The sequence below is a fragment of the Pipistrellus kuhlii genome, unplaced genomic scaffold (genome assembly GCF_014108245.1).
Source record: "Pipistrellus kuhlii isolate mPipKuh1 unplaced genomic scaffold, mPipKuh1.p scaffold_m20_p_6, whole genome shotgun sequence".
NCBI classification, from domain to species: Eukaryota; Metazoa; Chordata; class Mammalia; order Chiroptera; family Vespertilionidae; genus Pipistrellus; species Pipistrellus kuhlii.
This window is the reverse complement of record NW_023425562.1, coordinates 7671802-7695184: the sequence shown is the minus strand read 5'-3', so window position 1 is coordinate 7695184 and position 23383 is coordinate 7671802. Positions and strand designations below refer to the sequence as shown.

The window sequence follows — 23383 nt, the reverse complement described above, 5'->3', positions numbered from 1 at the left end:
GTCATCTGTTTGTGAAAATGGGCAAAATAAACTCATGCACTGCAATGTAAATACAGTTCTCACAAGGAACCTTTTCAAATGTTTCACTTAAAAATAATCATTAGATTGAAGGCTCCCTTCTCCTAAAGGTCTTTATTATTTTCTCTTTAAAGGAAGGAAAATATTTCCTGAATGACATCATGAGATTAAATGAACAGAAAAATCTGAAAATTATCCCTTTTAAAGCTTTACTAAAATACTCACCTGATTACCTCCCATACCATGACAGTTAAAGATTCCAACTTTTTCATTCTCTTTTCTAGCCATGTTATCAAGACACTGATTTGTTTCCACATTGCGTATCTATGGGACAAAGGATAACACAAACATCAGAAGTGAAAGGGGATAACCAGACACACATTAAAATCAATCTAAACTTTACTATAAACCAACCTCAGATGCATGGCAAGGTAAAGGCTATGAGTTTGAGGGGTGAAGCAGCAGAATTCACTATCTAAAATTTTGGGTTCTAGAAAGGTCTTACTTTGATATGTTTGTGTTTCAGGAAGAAATCCTTGAAATTCTTATTTCCCCCTCCCAAGCTGTTCTTCTAGGATTTGTATTTAGTTCAATAAGTTCTATTTTGCCTAATAACTTAAAGCAATTTAACAACTTCCTGTGGACACCATTAAGCACAGGGCATTAATTTTGATGACGACTCTAGTGATCTCTTAGGATCTTCAAGGTGGATACTTTTTTTTTTTTTAATATATTTTATTGATTTTTGTACAGAGAAAAAGGGAGAGAGATAGAGAGTTAGAAACATCAATGAGAGAGAGTCATTGATCAGCTGCCTCTTGCACACCCCCTACTCGGGATATGCCCGCAACCAAGGTACATCCCCAAGCCAACGCTCTATCCATTGAGCCAAACCGGTCCCGGCTAAGGTGGATACTTTCTAATCAGAGTTTGGAGCTTGGCTTAACTGGGAGTCTAATCATGGTATGGTGCAAACACCACTCTCGTTAGAAAACCATCCAGTACATATTATAAAAGGAATTTAAATCAGTTATCAAAATCAGGAAGAATATTTTAAGCAATGCCCCTTAATATGCTTATTTCATCTGAATTATTGCAGGTTAAAAGCATATTGTAAACTAATAGACATTTGAAAGTCCTAAATCTATTCCCATGGATGTTAGCAGGTAGGCCAAAGGGAGATATATGACAAACTACACCTATCATGTCATGTAGACAGAAAAAAATGTAACTAGTTTTGTGTGGGGATAAAGTTAAAACCACAAGCCATTTTTTAAAATAAACAAATGTACAGTCTACATATTCCAATATCTTATAAGGCACTAACAAGCCTTTATGTATTATTATAAAGATGCCACAACATCGGTGTGAAAACTATTATTCACGGATGTCAGAAATAGGAACTGGGATTTGGATGTGAGACCTGGGCTTCAATCCAGATGACCCAAACCTTTGAGATCAATTTCCTAACAATACCTGGGAGGTAACTGACTCTGTGCTGGGTTAGGTAACACAATGCATCCACGTTATCTATTCAGAGTCTAGCTCAGAAATAGTAACAATCTGCTATTCCGTCTATCTCAAACTCAGTTCATATAAGACAGGATTTTTCCAAGTATAATGCTGATACTTGGAAAATAAAGAATGACATAAAATGTACAGGCATGTTATCAAGAAGAAGATAAATTACAGCAAAGAATTTAAGAGTGGTTAATATAAGAATATTCTAGTCAAATTGTCGCCTTTGACTAGAATATCCTTTTTAGTTGGATTAAAAAAAAAAAGACAAAAACTAGAATAAAAAGTGAGAACCTTCTGACAAGTGAGTATTTTGAAATGTAATCTAAGGAAAAGAGGGGCTAGCTTCTGGGTTCTTCCTCACTTAAAGGGCTCTGTCCTATCTTTGGTATATCCAGTATAGCTCCACAAAAAAAGCTTATTACGCTATGAATTTCTTCTAGTTTATTCATATTCCAAGTGATACCTTGGTGACTGTCTTGGAAAGAGAAAGGCGAGAAGTCCCCTTGTTTGGTAACACAGTACTTGAAGATTATCATGATTTCCAATGCCAACTGAGATCCTAAATTATTAAGTCACCTCCAACTAAAAGACCAATATGCTCTAGGAAAGGAAGATACTCCGAATATAAATGTGATCCTGATATTTTCTGCTCCATTAAGGAGAACAACTACTGACAGGATGGTTGGGAATTTGATGTAATAATACATCCCTAAGCAAGTTGTTTTGGATTACATATTCTAAATCACTTGAGAATAAAGATGATTATGGAAGATATACAGCAGATATGAATTTTTAATTCGCTGGGTTTTGACAAGTAAATATGAACATCTCAACTTTAGGGCCTGGGCAGGAAGAAATTTGTGGAATGATGGCAAGATCGATGAACAGCCTCCTGTAACTGTCCCCATTTTTGTCTAGAGAACTTTCTATGCTGATGGAAATGTTTTGTATCTGTGCCGTCCAATATGGTAGCCACAGGTGCTTAGTGTGACTGAGGCACTGAATTCGAATTTAATTTAAATAGCCACATGTGGCTACTGGCTACAACACTGGCCGTGCAGGACTATATGCTGACACACAGGAAAAAGTCTTCCATCTTTTTTGAGGGCTACTTGTCAGTGAGAGAAATGGTGCACAAGCCAGCTAGGAAGTTGTTACCACAGCCTGGGCCCCCTGTGGAGACACATGGAAGGCCCAAGTGTGGTCAGCACCTCCTGGAATTAGTAGACATCCTAGGGCAGTGGTTCTCAACCTTTCTAATGCCGTGACCCTTTCATACAGTTCCTCAAGTTGTGGTGACCCCCAACCGTAAAATTATTTTCGTTGCTACTTCGTAATTGTAATTTTGCTACTATTATGAATTGTAATGTAAATATCTGTGTTTTCCAATGGTCTTAGGCTCTACAGCAGCAGTTCTCAACCTGTGGCTAGCAGGGTCACCTAAGACCATCAGAAAACACAGATATTTACTTTACGATTCATAATAGAAGCAAAATTACAGTTATGAAGTAGCAATGAAAATAATTTTACGGTTGGGGGTCACCACAACATGAGGAACTGTATGAAAGGGTCACGGCATTAGAAAGGTTGAGAATCACTGCCCTAGGGGATCTACATTATGTCAAAGGGGAAGGTTTGTAGACGAATGGTCCTTTATATAGGATTTCTTTGTGACTGAATAACACCAGTCATAGAACCAGAACTGACAATGAGCCGAGCCAAACCAAAACAGTTGTAGACACCACGTACAACTAACTGTGAGACTGCCGGAGGGCGGGGGATTGTTCGAAGCAGGAAGTTTTCTACCTGAACCAGGGCAATATCTGAACAGTGGTGATCGGGGAATTAGCTGCACTTCCTAGTGTCTGGAGGCAGATGGGTGGAAGTAAGAGTAGGTTTGGGGATGCAGACCTGGGCATCACTCCGACCCTATTATTACACGCCACGAGACCATCGGTAGGTCGGGGTTCCCAGATAGTGAAGCCCCAAACCACGATCTGAACAACAGTATCTGGCCACGTGTGAATACAAACGCCACTGAAAGGTTTTTGCGATCAAACATGTTTGAGAAATACTGGGTTAAACAAGTTTAAATAGATTTCTTTGCTAAAAGATTTCTCAAAGCCTTTTACATGTTGTGACTCTTGGTAGGGCAGGGTCTGATAATATAGGAGGATATAAAAAAAAAAACCCCAGCATTTCCCAAACGTTTGGGCCACAAAATCCACTCCCTGCCTTTCTGAGAGAGCACCCAGAGGGACAGCAGCATTCTTTACTCAGTAAATGGGAAATGTTGCTGTAAAAACCTAATTTTCTCACCAGTTTCAGGGGTGCTGAGATCTCGCAATGAGCCTAGTAGGAACTGACATAATAACTGTCCGTTTCCCTTCTTTATTCACAGATCCAGCAACTCTTTAGTTCTTTCTGAAGTAGTAACTTGGGTGTACACAGCTATCTCTAAAATACTATTTTTCACTTTAGGATTGAAAGTCATTGTGAAAGCACTCATTCTTGGGAAATAGGCATGAGTCAGAGCTAAGTTCCTTCACTTCTACTCCAGCCTCCTTCCAAAGCTTGCCGTCTCCATTGGGGGGGACAACGTTAGAGGTAAAAGGATTTTTAGAATCTAATAAAATGGAATCTGGAGACACTTTTTCAATCCTATCCATAAGGTACAGATTGGTTAGATGCAAGGAAGAGTATGGGATCAGTGGCTAAGAATACAGGCTCCCCAGCCAGACTGCCTGCGTTCAAGTCCCATCTCTAATATTTTGTGGCTGTGACCTTTGCCCTGTTGTTTAAACCATTTATGCCTCAATTTACTTACTGTGAAGGGGAGAATAACACCTCTATCGCATAGTGTTAATGTGAGGATAAAGAGTTAAAATTTGTGAGGCACTTAGGTTGGTGCTGGACATGGAGCTCATCTCACTGAACCTTAGGATCGTCAGGCCTGCCTGGAGAAGGTATGGTTAGTCTAGAGTCTGGCTAACCCACCAGGGGCCTGAAATCCTTGCTTTTTGTGGTGGTCGTTTAGAATATTCATCTCCTGGATTAACAGCTATTAGACATAACGAAACACATTTATTCAGTTCCAGGTCGTACAGGGGCTTATGAGAGTTGGGCTCAGTGAAATCAGAGCCTAAGTTTACACTTTCCAATTTCCCTTCCTCCTCTAAAAGCCTGTGATTCCAGGTTTCCCTGGCCCCCGAGTCTGACAAAACACCCTTGAAGGCTAGACTCCAGGCTGCAGTGGAGGAAGCTCACGCAGGCAGAGCTATGATCACAAGCTGGAGAACGCTCCAGCCTGAAAATCAGCTTTCACTGCGTAGTGTAGCTTGCCATGAAGGGTACACAAGCGTAAGCCAGCTGCTCAGTGAAGAACAAGCAGGCCACTGAGGGTTAAATCTGTTCCTTATACAGAAAGCCAGCTGGCAAGAGGCAGGTAAAAGGCAAATTTGCTTTGGCAATCGCCTGCTATGGGTCAGACAAGTGGCTCTTTGTTAGCTGAGCCAGAATATAGGTGTATTACAATGTCCAGGTGTTGTCCAAACTGGGTCAGTTCAAAGGGAAAGAACACTTTTTCATTCTCTATTCTAAAGGCAAGTGACAGGAACAACTGCTATGAATCTTCTCCTGGCACATCACTTCCCTGGGCCTTTCTCAACCTGAGTGAGGCCGCTGCAAAGGGAACCGATGCTCATTATCGAGGCCAGACACTCCACACCACTTGTCTGAGGGTGAGCTCCTTAAAACACAACACAGCAGAGGTAGGGAACTTTCAGCCCTCAAGCAGCCTCAGTAACTACTAAGGACGACACGGGAGAAAACACAACCAGGGTGAAATCGCTCTAGCTCACCACCATCGGCTCCCTCTGGGATCTATTTGCTCCCACATTCTAAGTTTCTAATTGACATCTTTTCTCCAAGCCCTGTCCCAATACCTCCTCTTCCTTCTTATATTAGGCAACAAGTCATTAGAACTTCCTCACACTTCCACCACAAACCAACAGCTTCCTCCCCCGCCCTGCCCCCACTTCTCCCTCCCCTGTGCACTGCAGCACATCCCTCCCATCTGATTCCCACGTAACTCCTGCAATCAGTGGCTTGATTTGAGCATATTCACATTTTCTTTTTTGGGTCATTTGCATTAGTTTCATCATAACAAAAATAAACAAAAATTCTTCCTGAACCCCATATTCCCCTCCAGCTACCACCCATAGCTCTGCTCTTTTTTCTGTAACAAGATTTCTTCCAAGACTTGTCCACTCATGATCTCCACTTCCTTTTCTCCCTCAATCCCTTGAAGCCATCAGGGACTTTGTCCCTACCAATCTCCACGGAACCCATCCTGACACAGACTCCTTGATTTGACCAGACCTCTCATTAAAGAACAGGACCTGGATTTCCCATCCACAGAGCACAGTTCGGGCTGGGAGGCAGAATGGGTGGCTGGGGATGCTTTAAGAATATTGTGGAATAGGGCACACGTCTCTCTCACATCTCACAAACGCTATACAATGGGCACTCATAAAAATACAAAGGCCAAACTCTAAAGCACAACTGTGCTAACGATAAGCACTAAGCAGCACATTATTTCAGGTTGTTGCTGGATTCTAAGAGCAACGACTAAAGGCACCATCAGAAACAAACATGCTTACCAACATTCTTCCGTCACCCCACCCACAATGAGATTTAGAACTCTCAAAGGAAAAAAATGGTGTTAAAAATACAATAATTATCAATGGCCTTGCAAGTTTCCTTGTCAGTTCTTTATAACAGATTGTTAAAGTTCTTCAAGTTTTGATTCAGGCTAATATACATTAGGACATGAGCTTTAGGAGTATACGGTTTCAACTAAATGGGTCAGTTTGTTAAAATCAGAAGTCTATGGAAGACACTGATATGTTGTAACAGGAGTCCAACTATGAAAGGCTAGCGGTAGAGCATTCTTATTTTAAGAAAATACGATAAAAAAAATAAGGTTTCAAGTCATGAGGTAGACTGTCAACTAATAAGAATTTTCCCACACTTATGATCATGTAATTTTAATATGAAGTTACTTCTTGTTGGATGTTTAACCTCTATTGGTTTTGATATGTGAGAATATAATAACCACATAGAATACATTTCTTTTTACCTCTCCCAAAGAGAAATAGTGACGTGGAATCTGCGAATCAGGATAAATATTCTCTAGGTACCAAGAGAAAGGTTTGCACTGGAGTTTGTGTCTTAGACCAAGTCTTGATGCTATATCTCCATAATCTACCTTCGTAACACCTGTTAAAAGAAATGAGTGACTGAATTATTGATGTTCTATCCATAGCATATTTCTATTTACATTTTACATCTAAGCCAGATGAATGGGAAAAGTGGCATCATTTTGGTGATGTGTTACTATTCAAGTGATATGCCATAGATCCACTTCCCAAAGTATAAAATGGGGAAATATATTAGTACACGTTTCCCAAAGAAAAATTAATGTGAGAATGGTATACATGCTAATAATAATACAAATGTAAATTATATGGGATCAGAAAACTTTACTACTACGTTAAGAAAAAAGCAAAAATCAAGACATTTGCCCAAATGACGAGGAAGGAATGGTAACACTGCCAGGCAGATTTCGAGCTCATGGAACAACTATTCCCACAAAACTGAAGATCGGAGAAACGTCTGGAGAAAAGTCCCTGGAGGCATGCTACCACTGGGCTGGGACTGGCCTGGAGATCCTCAGCACTTCACATCAACGGTAAATGTCACCGTTAGTTACAACACACGTTAACACCTGGACTAACAGTAATTTCTACAATACTGGCCTGGATAACTTATTGTTCTTAATAATATATTAGATCAGGCATTCTGCTAAACATTTCCCCCCCTTTAATCCTCACTGGAGAATGTGCTTTTATTGATTTTGAGAGAAACTGATGTGAGAAAAACCATCAATTGGTGCCTCCTGTATGCACTCAGACCAAAGACCAAACCCACAACTTTTTTTGTGAACGGGACAATGCTCCAACCAACTGGGCCACCCAGCCAGGGCTTTTTATACTGTGTGTGATTTCATTTATTTCTTACAATGACTTATGTAGGTAAGTGTTTCACTTTGCTCAAAGCTTTTTCTACCTCTTCTTACCTCTCCTCAGAAGGCATTAGAATCAGGGACAAGCAAGTTAGTCTTGTATTTCTTCTATGCAAAATAATGCTAACCTGGAGAAATTATATAGAAGAAATTCTTGAATTCATCCATCCACACTTCTGCGAGGCGTCTGTTATTTTTATTGATAATCTGTCCTGTGCCTCCTGGAAACGTGTAAGGTGTCGCTTTCCGAAACACATGTCCAACATGTGAGCAAGTAACAATCTCCAGGGTGCCTCCACATTGCCAAATCTGAACAACACCAGAGAAGACTCGTTTTAAACACTGCTTGTTGAAAAAAAAATTTGTTCGCATCTGCTGAGTTTCATACTTGATTTTTCACAGAATCACAGGCATATAGCAGAGCCCCTGTGACATGATCTTTTTAAAACCACGCTTCCTCAGGAGCAAACCTTTCTCTAATTTTGGTTCTGATTAAACCAGAAGGTGAAGGCTAAATTCAGAAAAGATAGGCTAAAGGCTAAATACAGAAACAATATTGAGGTCTAGAGCAGTATTTTCTTATCTGCACACTATGAGTCATAAAAGGATCATAAACTCAAATTTGATGAATTGCAACCAGTACTTGCTAACAAGGACATACTGTTTCATGAAATGTTTGTGTGTCGGGTGTGTATAATGAATAATGTACTTATTAATATGGTTCATGGCCAAAAAGACTCTGACCACGGAGTATTCAGCCAGAGTCCTGTCTGTTCCACCTCCTCCAAACCTGTGTCACAGCCTGCCCATTAAACACAGCCCAGGAATCTAACTGGATCTCTCATGATTAATCCAGGGAGACTGTGACAGCACACTCTGCTGTCCTTGTAAGCAAAAAACAAAAAGGGGATAAAAGACCGATCAAGTATGGTTTCCCATGCTTATTTAATGAAATTATGCTTTTGCTCCTTTCAAAAGACAGTGTTTCCAAAAATTATAAATTTATCAACTGCTTACAATTGAAATATTCAGTGTGTGTACTTTCACTTTTTCCCAGGATCATAAAGTGAGAAAGCTGATTAGGATCTCCAAGAGGATCGGAGTCCGAGCCTCCCCTTATATAAGCGGCAGACGTCCACTAAGGAGCAAGCGGTTCAGATTACAGTGCAGTCAGTGTGGTTTCCACCGTTAGCTGTGTCTAAAACTAGATTATTTGCAGAAATAAATGTCATTTAAATAACATGTTGACTATTTTTAGAGCTAGCTTGAATTCAGTAACAGAAATTATAAACAAATAGGGAATCTTGTATAAGTTTTATAGGTAGACTATTAAAATAACTGAATTACTTGCTTGAAATAGTTTACAATGAACACTTAATAGTATCGCCAACTTTTTTATGAACTGAAGGCTCTGAAATCTGGTTGAACTCATACAAGATTCATTTTTTTTTATTTAGCAATAACATAATTAAACCATAGATTACTTTTTCAAAGGGAACTTACCCTAAAGGAAATTTCTAGGTTTTCTCCTCCCCAGATATCCATTCCAGCATCGTATGTTCCAATCTCCTGGAAGTAATCTCTGTCTATTGAAAACAGGCCTCCAGCCATGGTAGGCGTTCTGAAATTCAATCGTAATACTATACCGTTAATTGCAATAATTTAAATTTACAATCAGTTTTTATTTTAAAAAGTTGTTTTATAACTGTTTATGACGACAGAATAAATGCTTATTCTCACACTCTTGGGGAACTTTCATAGCAGCCCCAGGAGCTTGCTGTTTTTTTTTTTGCTGGGCTGTTTGGTTTTCAGACCTGACCTGCTCTCTGGTCAGGCAGCCACAGTCGTCCTCTCCACTCCACAGGCTCTTCCTCAGCATCCACCTGGAAACTCCTTAAACTGAAGCTATTTCTCAAAATCCTCTCCCCCTGAGAGTGCACGCCCCTCTGCCACAGTTCCGAGCAACTCGGAAAGTGGCTGTTATTAATCCACTAAACTCGTGCGAGCAACTCTAACACGCCGGGCTCTAAAGGAAGGCAGATTCTGCAAAGACAGAAGACTGAACCGGCTGAAAACCATGGGGCCCTTTCCTTATCCCTGACTGGAACCTTTAAGGAGAGAAGATGAAGTTCAGAATAAAATCTATACATCTTTCTAAGGGGATCATCATCCTGACCACCAAGAATGGTATATCCTTCACAAGAGAGGAGCCTCGTTCTGCAAAACATGGCCCCGTATGCAGAAGAGGTGGGAATATGGAATCAGAGACATGACAGAACAGGTGGGAATACGAAATCAGAGACATGATAACAAAGGAGGTTTAACTAAACGACCACCGAATATTTTACTTCCTGAAGAATGAGTGGGAATAAAAACTAGGCTCTCAGGTTAAAGGGTGTGAATAGCAGGACCATTATTATCCCTTTCTGGGGGAAAAGTCTATATATGACCAAACGTAAAACAAAAGAAAATTCAGAAGTGCACTAATGAAAATTCATTTTTACACATGTCAATTCTAGTCCTTTTTATATTTAAAGCAAGCTTTCTAAACTTTACCAGTCAGTCAGTTATCATCCAGATGGTGCTAGGCTGAATTTAAAATCTTATATTTTGGTACAAGGACCCAGTTTTAAGTAATATTTTCACATATTAACACTTATAATTAAGGGGTAGTTTGATTTAAGATCAATATGAATTAAAGCATAAATTCTGACTTATAGATTTGCAAAATGATGTTCATATGGGAAAGAAAGAACATACGCATGTCACCATTTTTTGTGTGCACTAGATTTGTATAAGCCAAAAATTCTAATTTTATTTTTTGCTTATACAAAAAAAAAGAAAAAAAAATACCTATAAGGTACCCATATGTTTCTTGTGTCCCAAAATACACTTATAGTCCTTATGATTCCCAAAGCTTCACAATCCCCTGCCAATAACAGAAAAGGTTTGACAAATTAACTACCTGACAGGAAGAGTCCGGTCACCTTTCCTTCTGTCCATTTCTCTCTGGGGAACAGGGTACCAGCGAAAATTGAGCTTCCAATTGAATCCCCCATAGGTCATATCAGAACCCGCCATGTACTCAAAAGTATCATCACTGATCACGTCGATGATGGGACACACCACTGTTTTCCTGAAATCAGAAAGGCAAATTTAAAAATCTTTCAAAACTTCCCTTTTTGAGGCCTACTATAACAATAGTACACTAAGTGTTTTAAAATAAGAACATTTCAAAGGGAAGGGGGTGAGGTGAAGAGGTTAACCAAAGAACTTACATGCATATATGGACAGAGACAGTAGTGCAGTGAAGGCCTGGGGAGGAGGTGAGAGCGGGGCGGAGGGGTCAATGGGGAAGAAAAGGGGACACCTGCTCTAGACCAAGCTAGCATCAAGACTATAACTTTTTTTATAACCTTCCATCCCTTTTCCATTCATACTTCTACATTATTTGCCACCAAACCACCACCGTCTAGTATTTTTGCTGTAAGCATTGCTAAAAACATTACCTCGGGCATTTTCAATGCACAGTGAACTGGCCATAAAAATAAAATTACAAGCAAGAGACGTTAAAACATAAGACATAAACATGAAAGAATGGGTTCAAAAATTAAACCATTTTGTTTAAAATGTGTGTAGATTCATGGCAATACTGTGCAAATAACTGGTTTTACGTTGTAGATTTGACCAGTGGGAAATGTGGGTTCAACCCTGCGACCTCAAAGAGGGTCCTCGGCCTCTCTCTCCTGCTGCAGTGTGCACTAGATTTGTGTAAACAAACATTCTCACATGCGCCAGATTTGTATAAGAATGCCCTGAATTACTGCTGTGCTTGAAAATAAGAAACCAACTCTTAGGGCAAATCACTGTCACCTGAAAGAAATGTTAACTATTTTTTAATCTTTATTGTTGAAAGTATTATAGATGTCCCCTTTCCTCCCACTGATCCCTTCTAGCCCACACTTGCTCCCAGGAGAAATGCTATTTTAAGACCACCACGTCTACTAGTCACTGTATAGACATGTGAGGGCTAGCTAAAATTTACATAAAAATGGGAGTTATTGCAAGAACTTTGTCAATAATGACACCAACCAACCAAACCAAAACTGATAAGCAGTTATCTTTTTTACTACAGTTAATTAACTTGTCAATGGAGAAATGAAATCAAACAAAAATACTCCAACCTGTCAACCAGTTATTTAATCTTTTTTATGGCAAAACTGCCTCATAGCCAGTTAGTTATGCAGCAAAATTATTTTTCTTTACAGAAAGAAAACAAATCCTCTACAATTGAGAGCACCAATTTTTTTCTTTGCCGACCCTGACATCCTTTACTTCTTGTATCGCTGTAAAAACCACAGCTTCTTAATAATCCCGAGGAACAGAATTCACGGCATCCTTATCTTGTTCCACATCTTTTTAAAAATACTTTCAACATTTCTCCATTAACATGATGTCTGCTTGCTAAGGTTTTGTTGTTTTTAAGTTGTCCTTTCTTAGATTAGTAAATTTCCATTCTATAACAGTTTGCTAAGTAATTTTAATTATAAGTGGACCCTCCTTCTGTACCTGCTGAAGTGGTCCCAGAGTTTTAATCATAGTTTCAGAAATGTGTTAATGGGGTATATTATATAAATTGGCTTTATACTAAACTAAGAGAATTGGTCATGCTATGATACATTTATGTGTCTATATAAAATATTACACATATTAATACATGTATATATAATCATCTCCCTCTCAGTTGGACTCAGTTTGCTGGTACTGTGATATTTTTGTACTAGCATTCATGAATAGGTTTGAATAATTTTCAACATGTATCTTTTCTGGTTTTCCTGTTAAGGTTAGACTAGTTTCAGAAAACGAGTCGAGTTGGTCCTCTATTTTTCCATGTTCTGTGTATACATTCTTAGGAGATTTGTTCCCCCTGTGCCACCCGTGCCAAGGCTGAAGCAGGCCCATTTTCTCTGGGGTGGTGGATTTATTTCCCCTCCTCACTTACACTGAGGTACAGATGGCAGGGTCCTAGCTCGAGACAGGTGTTTGCTCTTCACCTTCCCCCTCAGGCAGGGCCCAGGCTTTGTCTCCTGTCCTCCTGTCTCTCTGACTTTCAAGGCAGAGGCTCAGTGTCCCCAAGTTCAGCGGAAACCGTACAAGTGAAAGCTGGCTTTTGTGTTTGAACTTCTCACTTGTTCTCACTCTGTTTTGAGACCTGCAAAATTCTTACTTGGCTGCCACGTCAGTGATGCATTTAAAACTGATTTTTGTATTTTATCCAGCATAATGCTTTCCAGCTCGGAAAAGTACTTGGGATCCCTAATCTACTACAGCCTGAACTGGACGTTCTGTGATGACTTCAGCTAATCCTCTTCCTTATTTCTGTTGTCACTTCATGGTGCTTCTCTCCACGGGTCACGGGTCCTGGCTCCTGCGTCATTAAGGCTATGTGTTCTCTTTACAAGCAAATATTTCCTAAGCCAGTCACCTATTACTTCCTAAAGCTGCTGTATCTCCTCATCGCCAATGTAGGTGCTTACTGTTCATCTTTGAATGGGTAGAGATGGAGGTCCAGCAATTGCTAACAAACAAAATAGATGTAATGGCTGACATGCCCTATCCTCCACGTGACCAATAAAAGTTTAGCCTGCCAAAATCTAAACCTCAATGTTAAGCCGATACATAGTTTCTAGCTCAAACTGTGATGACAAGCAGACATTCAACTAACAGAGGTCTAGCAGACTGAAGAGTCAGGTGCTCTCCTGATACACAAGAACCAAGCCAGAGCCCAACAGTAGATATTCTTTAACAGATGTCCATTAAGAAAGAAGACAATCAGCCCTAACCGGTTTGGCTCAATGGATAGAGCGTCGGCCTATGGACTGAAAGGCCCCAGGTTCGATTCTGGTCAAGGGCATGTACCTTGATTGTGGGCACATCCCCAGTAGGAAGTGTGCAGGAGGCAGCTGATCCATGTTTCTTGCTCATCAATGTTTCTAACTATCTCTCTCCCTTCCTCTCTATAAAAAAATCAATAAAATATTGATCAAAAAAAGAAAGAAGACAATCAGGGGCATCCACAGTGCCCAATGCTGCTCCTGTATTATCTAAGATTATAGTGCTTTTCAACATGCAGTTAAGCATTTCAGGATGTAACATGTGTCTCCCCACCCCCTTCTACTTCTTGCTGTCTTATATTTCCAGGAAAGATGTAAACCAAATATGTCAAACTCGAGGCCAGTGGGTTGCATGCCTCATTTAACATGCTTGAACTGAGATGGGACGCCCTGCCTGCCCCAGTGTTGGCTTCACAGAGTAGAGCCAAGCAGAGGGTTTTACCCTACTCTTCCTGACTTCACTGCCCATTTCTTCTGCCCCTGCTCAGTGAACAGAGTATGTACACAATGTACATCTTAACAGCATGCTTCCTAATCCAGGAACAGTTTGCAAACATTCCATCCAGACCTTAGAATGTGGTCTTCATAATTAGTTTAGAGTGCTCTTCAAGGGTATCTTAAAGGAACCTTCAGAGGAAACTGTTTTTGTATTATTCACAAATAACAGAATTTTGCAACTTACCGTGTAGCTTAGGACAAACACACTAAAAACACGTTCACAGACTCCAGAAAATTACCTGTCCTGTTTGATCCTGGCTAAGAGAGGCTCCAGCCACCCCACTGTGCACTCACAGTGAGCGTCTAAGAATGTGATCACTTGGCCTTTGGACACAGCGGCTCCTTTTAACCTGGCTCTAATCAATCCAGAACGTTGTTCCATTCGAATTACATGAACTGGTACTTTTAATTTTTTCACGTAACTCTCCAGAGGTCTTTTCAAAAAGTCTGAAAAATTAAAGCAAAGATAACATGAAACACTGAACTGGCATTATCTAGATGTAAAGCAATTTTGAACTGCAATATTCATTCAACACATATTTCCTCAGCACTGCGGTGAGGCTCCCTGACTCACAAACCCACTTTGCTATAGGGGACCTAACCTTTACCTCCTGAGAGAAAGTGCCAGGGCTGCCCCGCCCTATTACACAGGAATCAGCAAGGAGCCTTGGAATTCAGGCTCAAGACAGGCACATTACCACATTTCTCCAAGCAGTTCTTCGTCAGGCTCACTGCAACTTTTCTAGTTGTGCTTAAGGATCAGCAATAGAAAGAATATAGTTTGAGGGCATTACATCCAGATTGCAATAGAGAACAAGAACAGCATATGTAATAGCTGTTAGAGTTCAGAAAATTTTGGGATTTTTTCCAAGGTAGAAACCAATTGTCATATTGATTATTACAGTCTTTTATTAGTTCTTTCATCAGGAGATAATAATGAAGTCAAGCTCGGAAGGGAAATGGTGGATTGTAATTATAGGGCCACACAGAGATCCTTAACAGACAAGTAGGCATCAGTAGAAGCGGTTTTGAGAGGAAAGGGCAAGTGAGGAGAAAAAGAGGAAGAGAGAAAGGGAGAGAAAGTGGTATATGAAATTAATAGCTATCCTAGAGCCATGCAGACAGAGTTATGACTCTGAGCTAAGGATGTCCTGCCTCCAAAATACATAATTGACTTTAGAAAGCAAAGATAATTTTTCAGATCAGGTTATTTCATGGTATTCATGCCAGAGAAGCTATTGATGGCGGAATGGCCCAATGTCCTTCCAACAATAGGTGTGAGGATACCCTCTCTAGGAAAAGAAAACCCTGAGCTGGAACTACCGGAACTCTGATGACTAGCTTTGTCCCATAGGACTCTAATAATGAAAGGTGACATGTCAATCAGGAGTATCTATTAAGGAGGTCTCTAAATATCTAAGTGGGGATCCAAAGGTATTCCTACGTAATGGAGAGGAAAAGGCAAATAGGAGTGAAACGATCTTGTCTGTTTAACTAGTAAGACCACAATGACTCAATACGGAAATAATCAGGGATGTGTTCCACTGCACCAGACAAGCCATCATTTCCATTGCTGCTAATTTATTTCCTGATATATTTGGAAAATATCTGGAACAGAACTCCTATCTGATCACTACTGTGATTTTATGAATCGAATCTTATGGTAAAAAAGATATACTTTGAGTAAAAACGTGAGGGTAGTGCCAATCCCAGAGATTGTCACAAATTTTAGATACGAAAATCTAAGGCTCAGAATATTAAATGAATGGATCAAGGTGACACAGCTTGTCAAGAGGTTACTTAATTCAAGATTCAAAGCCATGTCTGCCTGACTTTGAAGCCCATCTCTTCATCCATAGCAAGAAATCCCCGCAGGAAGCTGCAGAGAGAACAACTCAGGACTGTGCACTTGGATTACTGATCGGACACACATTTGGATTACTGTATGTGCAGAGTCTGACAGACTCTCCTGTGGAAGGGTGTGAGCTCTGTTCCAGTACTTTCACCAGCCACCACTGGGTGTGTGATCAAGTGTGTCTCCCAATAAGTTCCCCCCGAATATCAGACAGTTTAAAGTGCTGCAATCTAATTTCAGAATCTGACATGTTTGAAGGCTATAATATTCTCTCCTGTCTATAAATAAAATAAAAAATGAATGCTCTCTTTGGTCTGGCAGTTCAAAAAAGTTACTATTCCACAAATTTTCTTGACATCATAGTTTGACACATTTGTGGCAATGATGTTAAGAAATAGGTGTCTTCCTAACAGCGGACATTGAGTTATGGACTCAGGGCTGGGTGGGCGACTAGTAACTATCCAAGTCTCATTTTACAAAAATGAACACGGGATAAAGTGGGGAGGGGGCATATTAGGTGATCGTGATTAGAAGCTACTATTGTCATAAAAATAAGAGAATCGTGTTGATTAGAATATCTTTATAGCTGTTAGCCTACAAATGGATGCCTAGGCATCTCTCCACCAGGGAGTGTGAGATTGTCAGAGAATGGGAGTGGCAGGGGACATTTCACTACTCGTAGCAAAATCTGAGAAAGCTTAGCCAGAACTTAAGAGCAAGGAATTTAAAGTCTAATAAATCTGACTCCTAATCCCTACGAAGTAAGAAACTCCCTTTCCTTTTGTGTAAAATGAGAAAAACACAATAGTCATCTTGGATGAGGACCATTCTATCAGTTCTGAGTCTTAAGATAACCTGAGATGACAATTACACTAACTTCTGACATGAACTAGAGATTCATCTAGACTGTCTTTACTAGAAGCCCTGTAACAGTAAAGTTATAACAGATGTGATGTAGGAGCAGTTCAGAGGTCAAGCCCTTGGTTAATAAAGGTAAGCCTCATTTTCCTCATCAATAGAATAGAAATAATGATAGTCTACTTCATACTTCTTTAATAAATGGAGTTACTGTCAACTCAGCAGGTTAGCTATGAAATCAAGCGTCCCGAGGCTATGAACAGACACTGCATGCTACACGATAGGAAGCTTGTACAGACAGGCCATAAAAGCAAGGATTAACGGATTGGTAGATTACTCATTCATTCATTAAGTAAATGTGTGCACTAAGTAATAGGCACTGTGGGCACTGAGGAGAGCATGGTGCACAAACAGATCTGGAATGTAGAGTCTAATTGGAGGCCAGGAGACAAGTAAACAAATTTCTGGTGAGAGTTGTGGGGGAGGACAGTCTTCCAACACATGTTCAGAATAGAACCTGATCTTGGGAGGTCAAAGCCTCTCTAAAAATAACTTGATTCTGAGTAAACATCAGAGCTGTGTTGCAGAGATGGGTGGATAGGGAATGGTTAAGATATGACTGAAGATGTAGGAAAAAGTCAGTCATAAAGGCCTTTGAGGAAAGATTCTCATTAGAGAAGTGGCATGATCAGATATGCATGTCTGAAGGCTCGCTCTGCATGCAGCACAACATGGGGAGCAGATGGGGGTAGGGGTATGAGTGTATGTAAACAGACTAGTCTATGTCACCAATCCAGGTGAGAAATGATGGTGCTTGGATGTGCCTTATGAAGAGGAAAAAGCAGACTTAGAGAGTTACTTAAAAATAAAGAACTTGCTCTGGGGTTCCTGGGCCCAATAGGTACCACCTAAACATGAGAGCCAAAGGAAGTTATATAATAAAAGCCTATTTGCTAAGTATCTAGTCTTCCAGCCAACCAATCAATGAGTAATATGCTAATGATATGCTAAGGCTACTCAACCGCTCGCTATGACATGCAACATGCACTAACCACCAGGGGGCAGATGCTCTGACTGGTAGGTTAGTATCATCGGGATTGAGCAAGACAGGCCGGACATGCCCTGGAGCCCTTCTGCCATCCCTCCCTGGCCCTGATCATGCACCAGTGGGGCCCCTCGGCCTGGTTTTCACCCTCTCCCCGCCTCCCCTTCCACCCCGACTGCATGAATTTCATGCACCAGACTTCTAGTATTAGATAATTCTCAATCTGAATAGTAAGACCATACTTATAACCACAAAAACACAATGCCTAGCAGTTCCCAAATACAGAAATGGTGACCTAAGTTGAGCTTTCTAGGCAGGATGATAAAGGAGAAGCAGATCCCTGCTGAAGGCGCTGGTAACAGTTAGGGACCCCGTTAAGTGACTAAGAACTCAGGTGGAGCAGTGAGGAAAAGCCCCCTCTCACCTGTTTTCTCCTACAGATGAGGAAGGGGAAACAATAACTGATATATGTAACTTTCTTTGTCACTTTATAGACTTGTGGGCACATCTTCCTAATTAGGCCATATCCAACAGAAACTTACTATTCTGCACAGCCTTCTCAGGCACACAATAGAGTAACAGAGAACCAACAGAGAAATCGGGGAAGTAAGTAATTTTATCGGAAGAAAAATATCTCTCCTTGAGGAATATTTAATTTAGCAATTATCAACATATGAGTAAACCAAATACAAGTCACTGGCAGTAAAGATCTTTGTGTAGATCACTGCTTAAATAAACTTCAGGTAATTTTCTTAAAGGGTTAACTCCTAGCAAACAATTATCCACCTGAGATTTATACTTTGTCAACAATAATTGTTTCAAATGTATTCTTAATTTATAACAGCTCTCATTCATTTTTACATTAATCACATTATATATTATACTATTATTGCATGATTATAAACTGTCTCCTTAACTGGATTAGCTAGATAAACTATAAGGTATGTGAGAAGGTGGGACTATAACTTATTCTTTCTTTATACCACTATAATCTGGCAAACTAATAAGCTTTAAATTATAATTAATGGGCAAATTGCTCCCAATAATTAGGATATGAAATGATTAAATTTAATCATGGTTATATATACATATTTAGTGTGAGCACAGGAAGGAGAAGGTATAAAATGTGACTAAACTATCTTAGCAGATGCAATGAAAGGTTAGGCAAGAGAGTAGAAGTGATAGATCATGAAGTTTAAGGCTTATCAAAGAATGAAGGGAAGCCATTTTTGGTAGTTCCTTCCAAGTTTTTCTCATGTGAGTTTAGGGATATTGGGGGAATACATGACAACAATGATTCCAAATAGATGTGTGTGGGGTGGAGACTGTAGGAGGGAGTCTGGGAAAAGCCAGATAACTCTGAACCTAATAGGTTGTTTTAATGATGGACTAAGCCAAGCCTTTCCTATATTAGCTAATAGTGTAAAATTTCTAAGAAGGATGCAGAATAAATAATGTTGGGCCACGGTACTTTTAATTAACACACCTTTCCAAAAAGAGTACTTCATAAAACAGTTTGAGGGATTCTAAGGTTGTGGAAAATTCTGAGATTCTTGGAAGAATATAGCCTTATTATGAGATCAGAGTCATATACCACTTTTTCTCAGGCTCCTTCCTCATCCTTTTTTGACACTTCGCTATAGGTCATTCCTGAACTTGGAAATGGAGTGAAATGGGAAAACCTAAGCAGGATTTGGGGAACTAAGGCTCACTGCTAGGGCTTCATTTTGCCACCAGGGATACTTCCCACTGGACACAGAACTGATGGTCCCCAGTCATGGTTCTAAGACCCAGTTTCTCTCAATTCCCGGGGCTGCAGGTTCTCACAGCAAAAATCCTAAAGTTATGTGGATTTAGTCACTATTCTGCATAAATGTCTGTATTATATAGCATTATTTCTTTTTTTAAAACAAGATTAAGAGGAGACACAAAGTAAAAGTTAATTATTGTTTAAGGTTTCACAGTGGTAATTCTTTTTGCATATGTGAATGAGTCCAAATGCCACAAATATTTTTAGGATAAATTAGAAGTTTGTATAGTTACTGGGTTGAAAATGATAGCAACTAGTTTTTTAATCATTAATGACAAACGGTGTAGGATATTATTGGTGTCACAATTTAAAATTTACCTCTTTCACTGGCATCATCTACTAGAACAATTTCTTCTAGCATGTGTCTTGGTGAACGATTTATGACACTATGGACAGTTCGCAGAAGTGTGCTCCAGGCCTCATTGTGGAAAACAATCACCACACTTGTTGTAGGAAGATTATCTGGATACACCTTTGTTTTACACCTAGAGACAAAGCAAATGCCTTTATAGAAAGTGACTGTTACGATAGCACAATGAATGAATCTAGACTAGAACGGGCAGCAGAACAATAAAAACAGTGTGCTCTAGCAGTGGGACTCCTGGTAACTTCCCATTTATTTAGGTTTTGGTTAGTGTTGCATGTTTAATGAATAGTACCTATTTAAAGTTATATGTTTAAATTAAAATTATTTTAAAGAGGGCAACTGTATTCTTACAATTAGGCACCTCTTCCTGATGAATGTATTCTGTTGATTCAGTTTAACGAAGAATGTATTTAAGGCTGTGTTATTATCCCAAACTGAATTATCTCAAGAATCCAATTGGACCAAAACAAAACAAACAGAACCACTAGGATCTACACAATTTAATAATCCCCACAATCATATACCTTCCACAAAGGAGAGAACTAATATTCACTGAGTATCTATGGTATCCTAGGCATAGGCTTCCTAATAAAATCTGTGAAGTACTAGGAGCTACATTTCACAGCCAGAAGACAGACACAGCCAGGGAACAGCAGGGTCTGGCTGAGGACTCCACAGTCCATGCTCTACTGGCCAAGCTCATAATGCTGCCTCAATACTGAAATACCGGCATGCATCTTGTTTAATAAAGGCAATGTCTAGAAATGCAATCATCAGAAAGACCAAACACACTCAAATATTTATGCACACAGAATCACTACCATAGTGAGTTGATGCTATTAATGGGACTGAATTAAATACTGGAGTGGAGTTGGAGTTGACTGAAAATCCCTGTTTTTTTTTAAGAATGAGTCAAAACACAAGTAGTTTTATTTATGGCCCCTATGTACAACACTGATCAAAAGGTGACCTACACAATGAGCACACTCGTTATATGTGAATGAAAGGGTTACTGAGTAAACTCGAATGCAGGAAATTCCCTATATGGTCTGAGGGTTAGGTTGAATGCCTGCCGGAGTGATTTAGGGAATAAAGAGATTAACCCTTTGCACTCCGAACCACTCTGGACATTGGCTACCAGCTACTCGACGCTACTTTGCAGCGGGTGCATTGAATTAACTCAATTCCCTGTAATCACTAATAAACTGCAATGTCCCCTGAGAGGGGACATCCAAGTTATATGCTAGAATTCCGATGTCCCCTGAGAGGGCAGCAGAGTGCAAAGGGTTAAGTTTGCTTAGGATAGTGTTCATCTCAGCAAGACTGGGCTTACCAGAGAATCTACATAAATACCTTAATAATTCAGGAATATAGAACAACAGAAGTCCCTTGATAATCACTTTTTTCTATTATTTTTCAACTGTTCAAGTCCCACTCTACTTATCCTAACCTTCTTACAACCTGAAATGGCATTAAGAGTTGCACATGCATCATGCCACTTTATCCTTACAATAACACATAAGACAGAGGTATTATGCCAATATTACAGATGAGGAAACAGGCTACTCCATGTCCCTTTGAGCTAAGACTTTCAAGGTATTCTTTGTCATCTACTACATTTAGCCTGTTACTACCACTCACCACGGCCAAGTCTATGTTTAAGATGTCTGGTTACCTGCCTGACAGTGTTTTGCAATGTTACATAATTTCTCCTCTGTGTATGCTCATTCAGGCAAGATCTAATCCAAAGAGTGAAGGCAAAGCGCACTGGTTAAGATGCATGTTTTGTCATGGACAGATTTCTCATGTGTCACTTATTAACCATCCTTGGTACAAATCATTTAATCTCTGAATTTCTCCACCTGCAAACTGGGCATGCTACCACTGTTTTGCTCAACTGCTTAAATATGATCATGTGTATAGTGCCTAGAACATAATAAACATTCAATAAGTGGTATCACTTCTTAAACATCTGAGACTAAATATAGAATAAAATTGCCTTATTAAGTGACTTGAATTTGTCTTAAACCTGATTTGCTAGAATCACACATTAGGAAAGTTATTCTTTTATTGTTACTTAATGCTTCTTGACACTGGAGCAGTGTTATTCTTTCCTCCAGGAAATGTGCCCTTGGAGACCCTGCAAGCAGTAAAGGTTCTTGGCAGGCACAGGGTGACCTGGACACCACTGGCTACACCACCGGGCCAGGCCAGGCTGAGAACAAGTGAGGCGTTTCTGGATTCAGAAAAGGGGTGAAGAGCTGCACTCTAGGGGCTGTCCCACATTCTTCATCTTTCTACACTTGGGAACTCGTCTGAAAAGCACCCGCTGGCCAGCTCTGGCCAGCTTTAACAGAGGGTTAAGTATTAATCTATTTCTCATTTAACATTTCATTGTGAATACACTTTAGAAGTCAAACAGCACTTAAAGCACTTAGTAAAAGAGAGTGGAGATGGGAAAGCATGTTTGGAGTCGGCTGCTCCTGAGAACTGCACCTCACTCCCTGAATGGAGGCCTACATCTCAGGTGCCACAAAGTATTCGATGTACTGCAAATCCACACGCAACCCTTGTTATTTTCTTAGGGTACAGATAAAGATCATAAGGTACAGAAACGTTAAGCAACTTGTTCAAAGCCACGGAGCCAGTAAACAGCAGAGCCAGATCTAGACCTTGCCACTATCAAAATATTAATAAGAAACTCATCTGGATACAATTCAAAAAGTGAGACAAGAATAACTATGGGTGAAGAGGTTCTAGTATATACATAGGCATAGTCCCAGGTGAATAGGCCAGAGGGAACAGGGATGCGGCAACATCTGAGATTATTGCTAGAACTGTCCTAGAACTGAAGAATAATACGCCTGCTCAGATCAAAAGTACACTATGTGCACGAGCATGTAGCTGAAGATAAAGCTAGGTTCCAAACTACGAGAGTGAAAAACACGAATACTAGCAGACCGGAAAATGAAAAGGTGGTAAACAAAAAACAAGATTTATCAGGTTGAACTTTATGAAACTGTCACTTTTATAGGTCAAAAAAAGATGAACATCAACTTTGTATGGTTCAACCTAAAAGAAGTACAACTATAACAATAGTTACAATAATTGTAGATTCATCAAATTCAAACCATTATAAACAATGACTATTAGAGGAAATTAAAAGTATAAAATTCAGCCATTTAGTAGAGATACACCTAAAACAAAATCATACAGATGGCTGAAAGAAATAGGAAAAAAAAAATAGACATACCAGAAAAATATTAAACAGACTAAAAGTGGAATAGCACTATGAAAACCAGTGATCAGAATTAGGTTATAAAATGCACTGTGGGCTTTTTGGGGGAAAGAAAGTTAATAAAGATATAGTGAACACTATATCTTTAAAAAACTCAGCACCATAAATTGTCTTAAACGCATCTAATGATGCAG

At 39.7% G+C, this 23383-nt stretch overlaps 1 protein-coding gene across 4 annotated transcripts in view; it reads right to left on the bottom strand.

The window, feature by feature from the left end:
* Positions 1–23383, bottom strand: part of GALNT1 (polypeptide N-acetylgalactosaminyltransferase 1) — a 71825-nt gene that overhangs the window by 5365 nt on the left and 43077 nt on the right. For 3 of the 4 annotated variants that reach the window (XM_036419881.2, XM_045574727.1, XM_045574728.1), the window contains 7 exons: positions 19903–20069; positions 14256–14463; positions 10590–10760; positions 9128–9245; positions 7753–7933; positions 6680–6819; positions 244–342 (listed from right to left, as the gene is read on the bottom strand). In XM_036419881.2, the coding sequence (XP_036275774.1) occupies positions 244–342; positions 6680–6819; positions 7753–7933; positions 9128–9245; positions 10590–10760; positions 14256–14463; positions 19903–20069 (1084 nt within the window). The remainder of the gene's footprint in view (positions 1–243; positions 343–6679; positions 6820–7752; positions 7934–9127; positions 9246–10589; positions 10761–14255; positions 14464–19902; positions 20070–23383) is intronic. The other variant, XM_036419882.2, reaches the window with a different exon arrangement.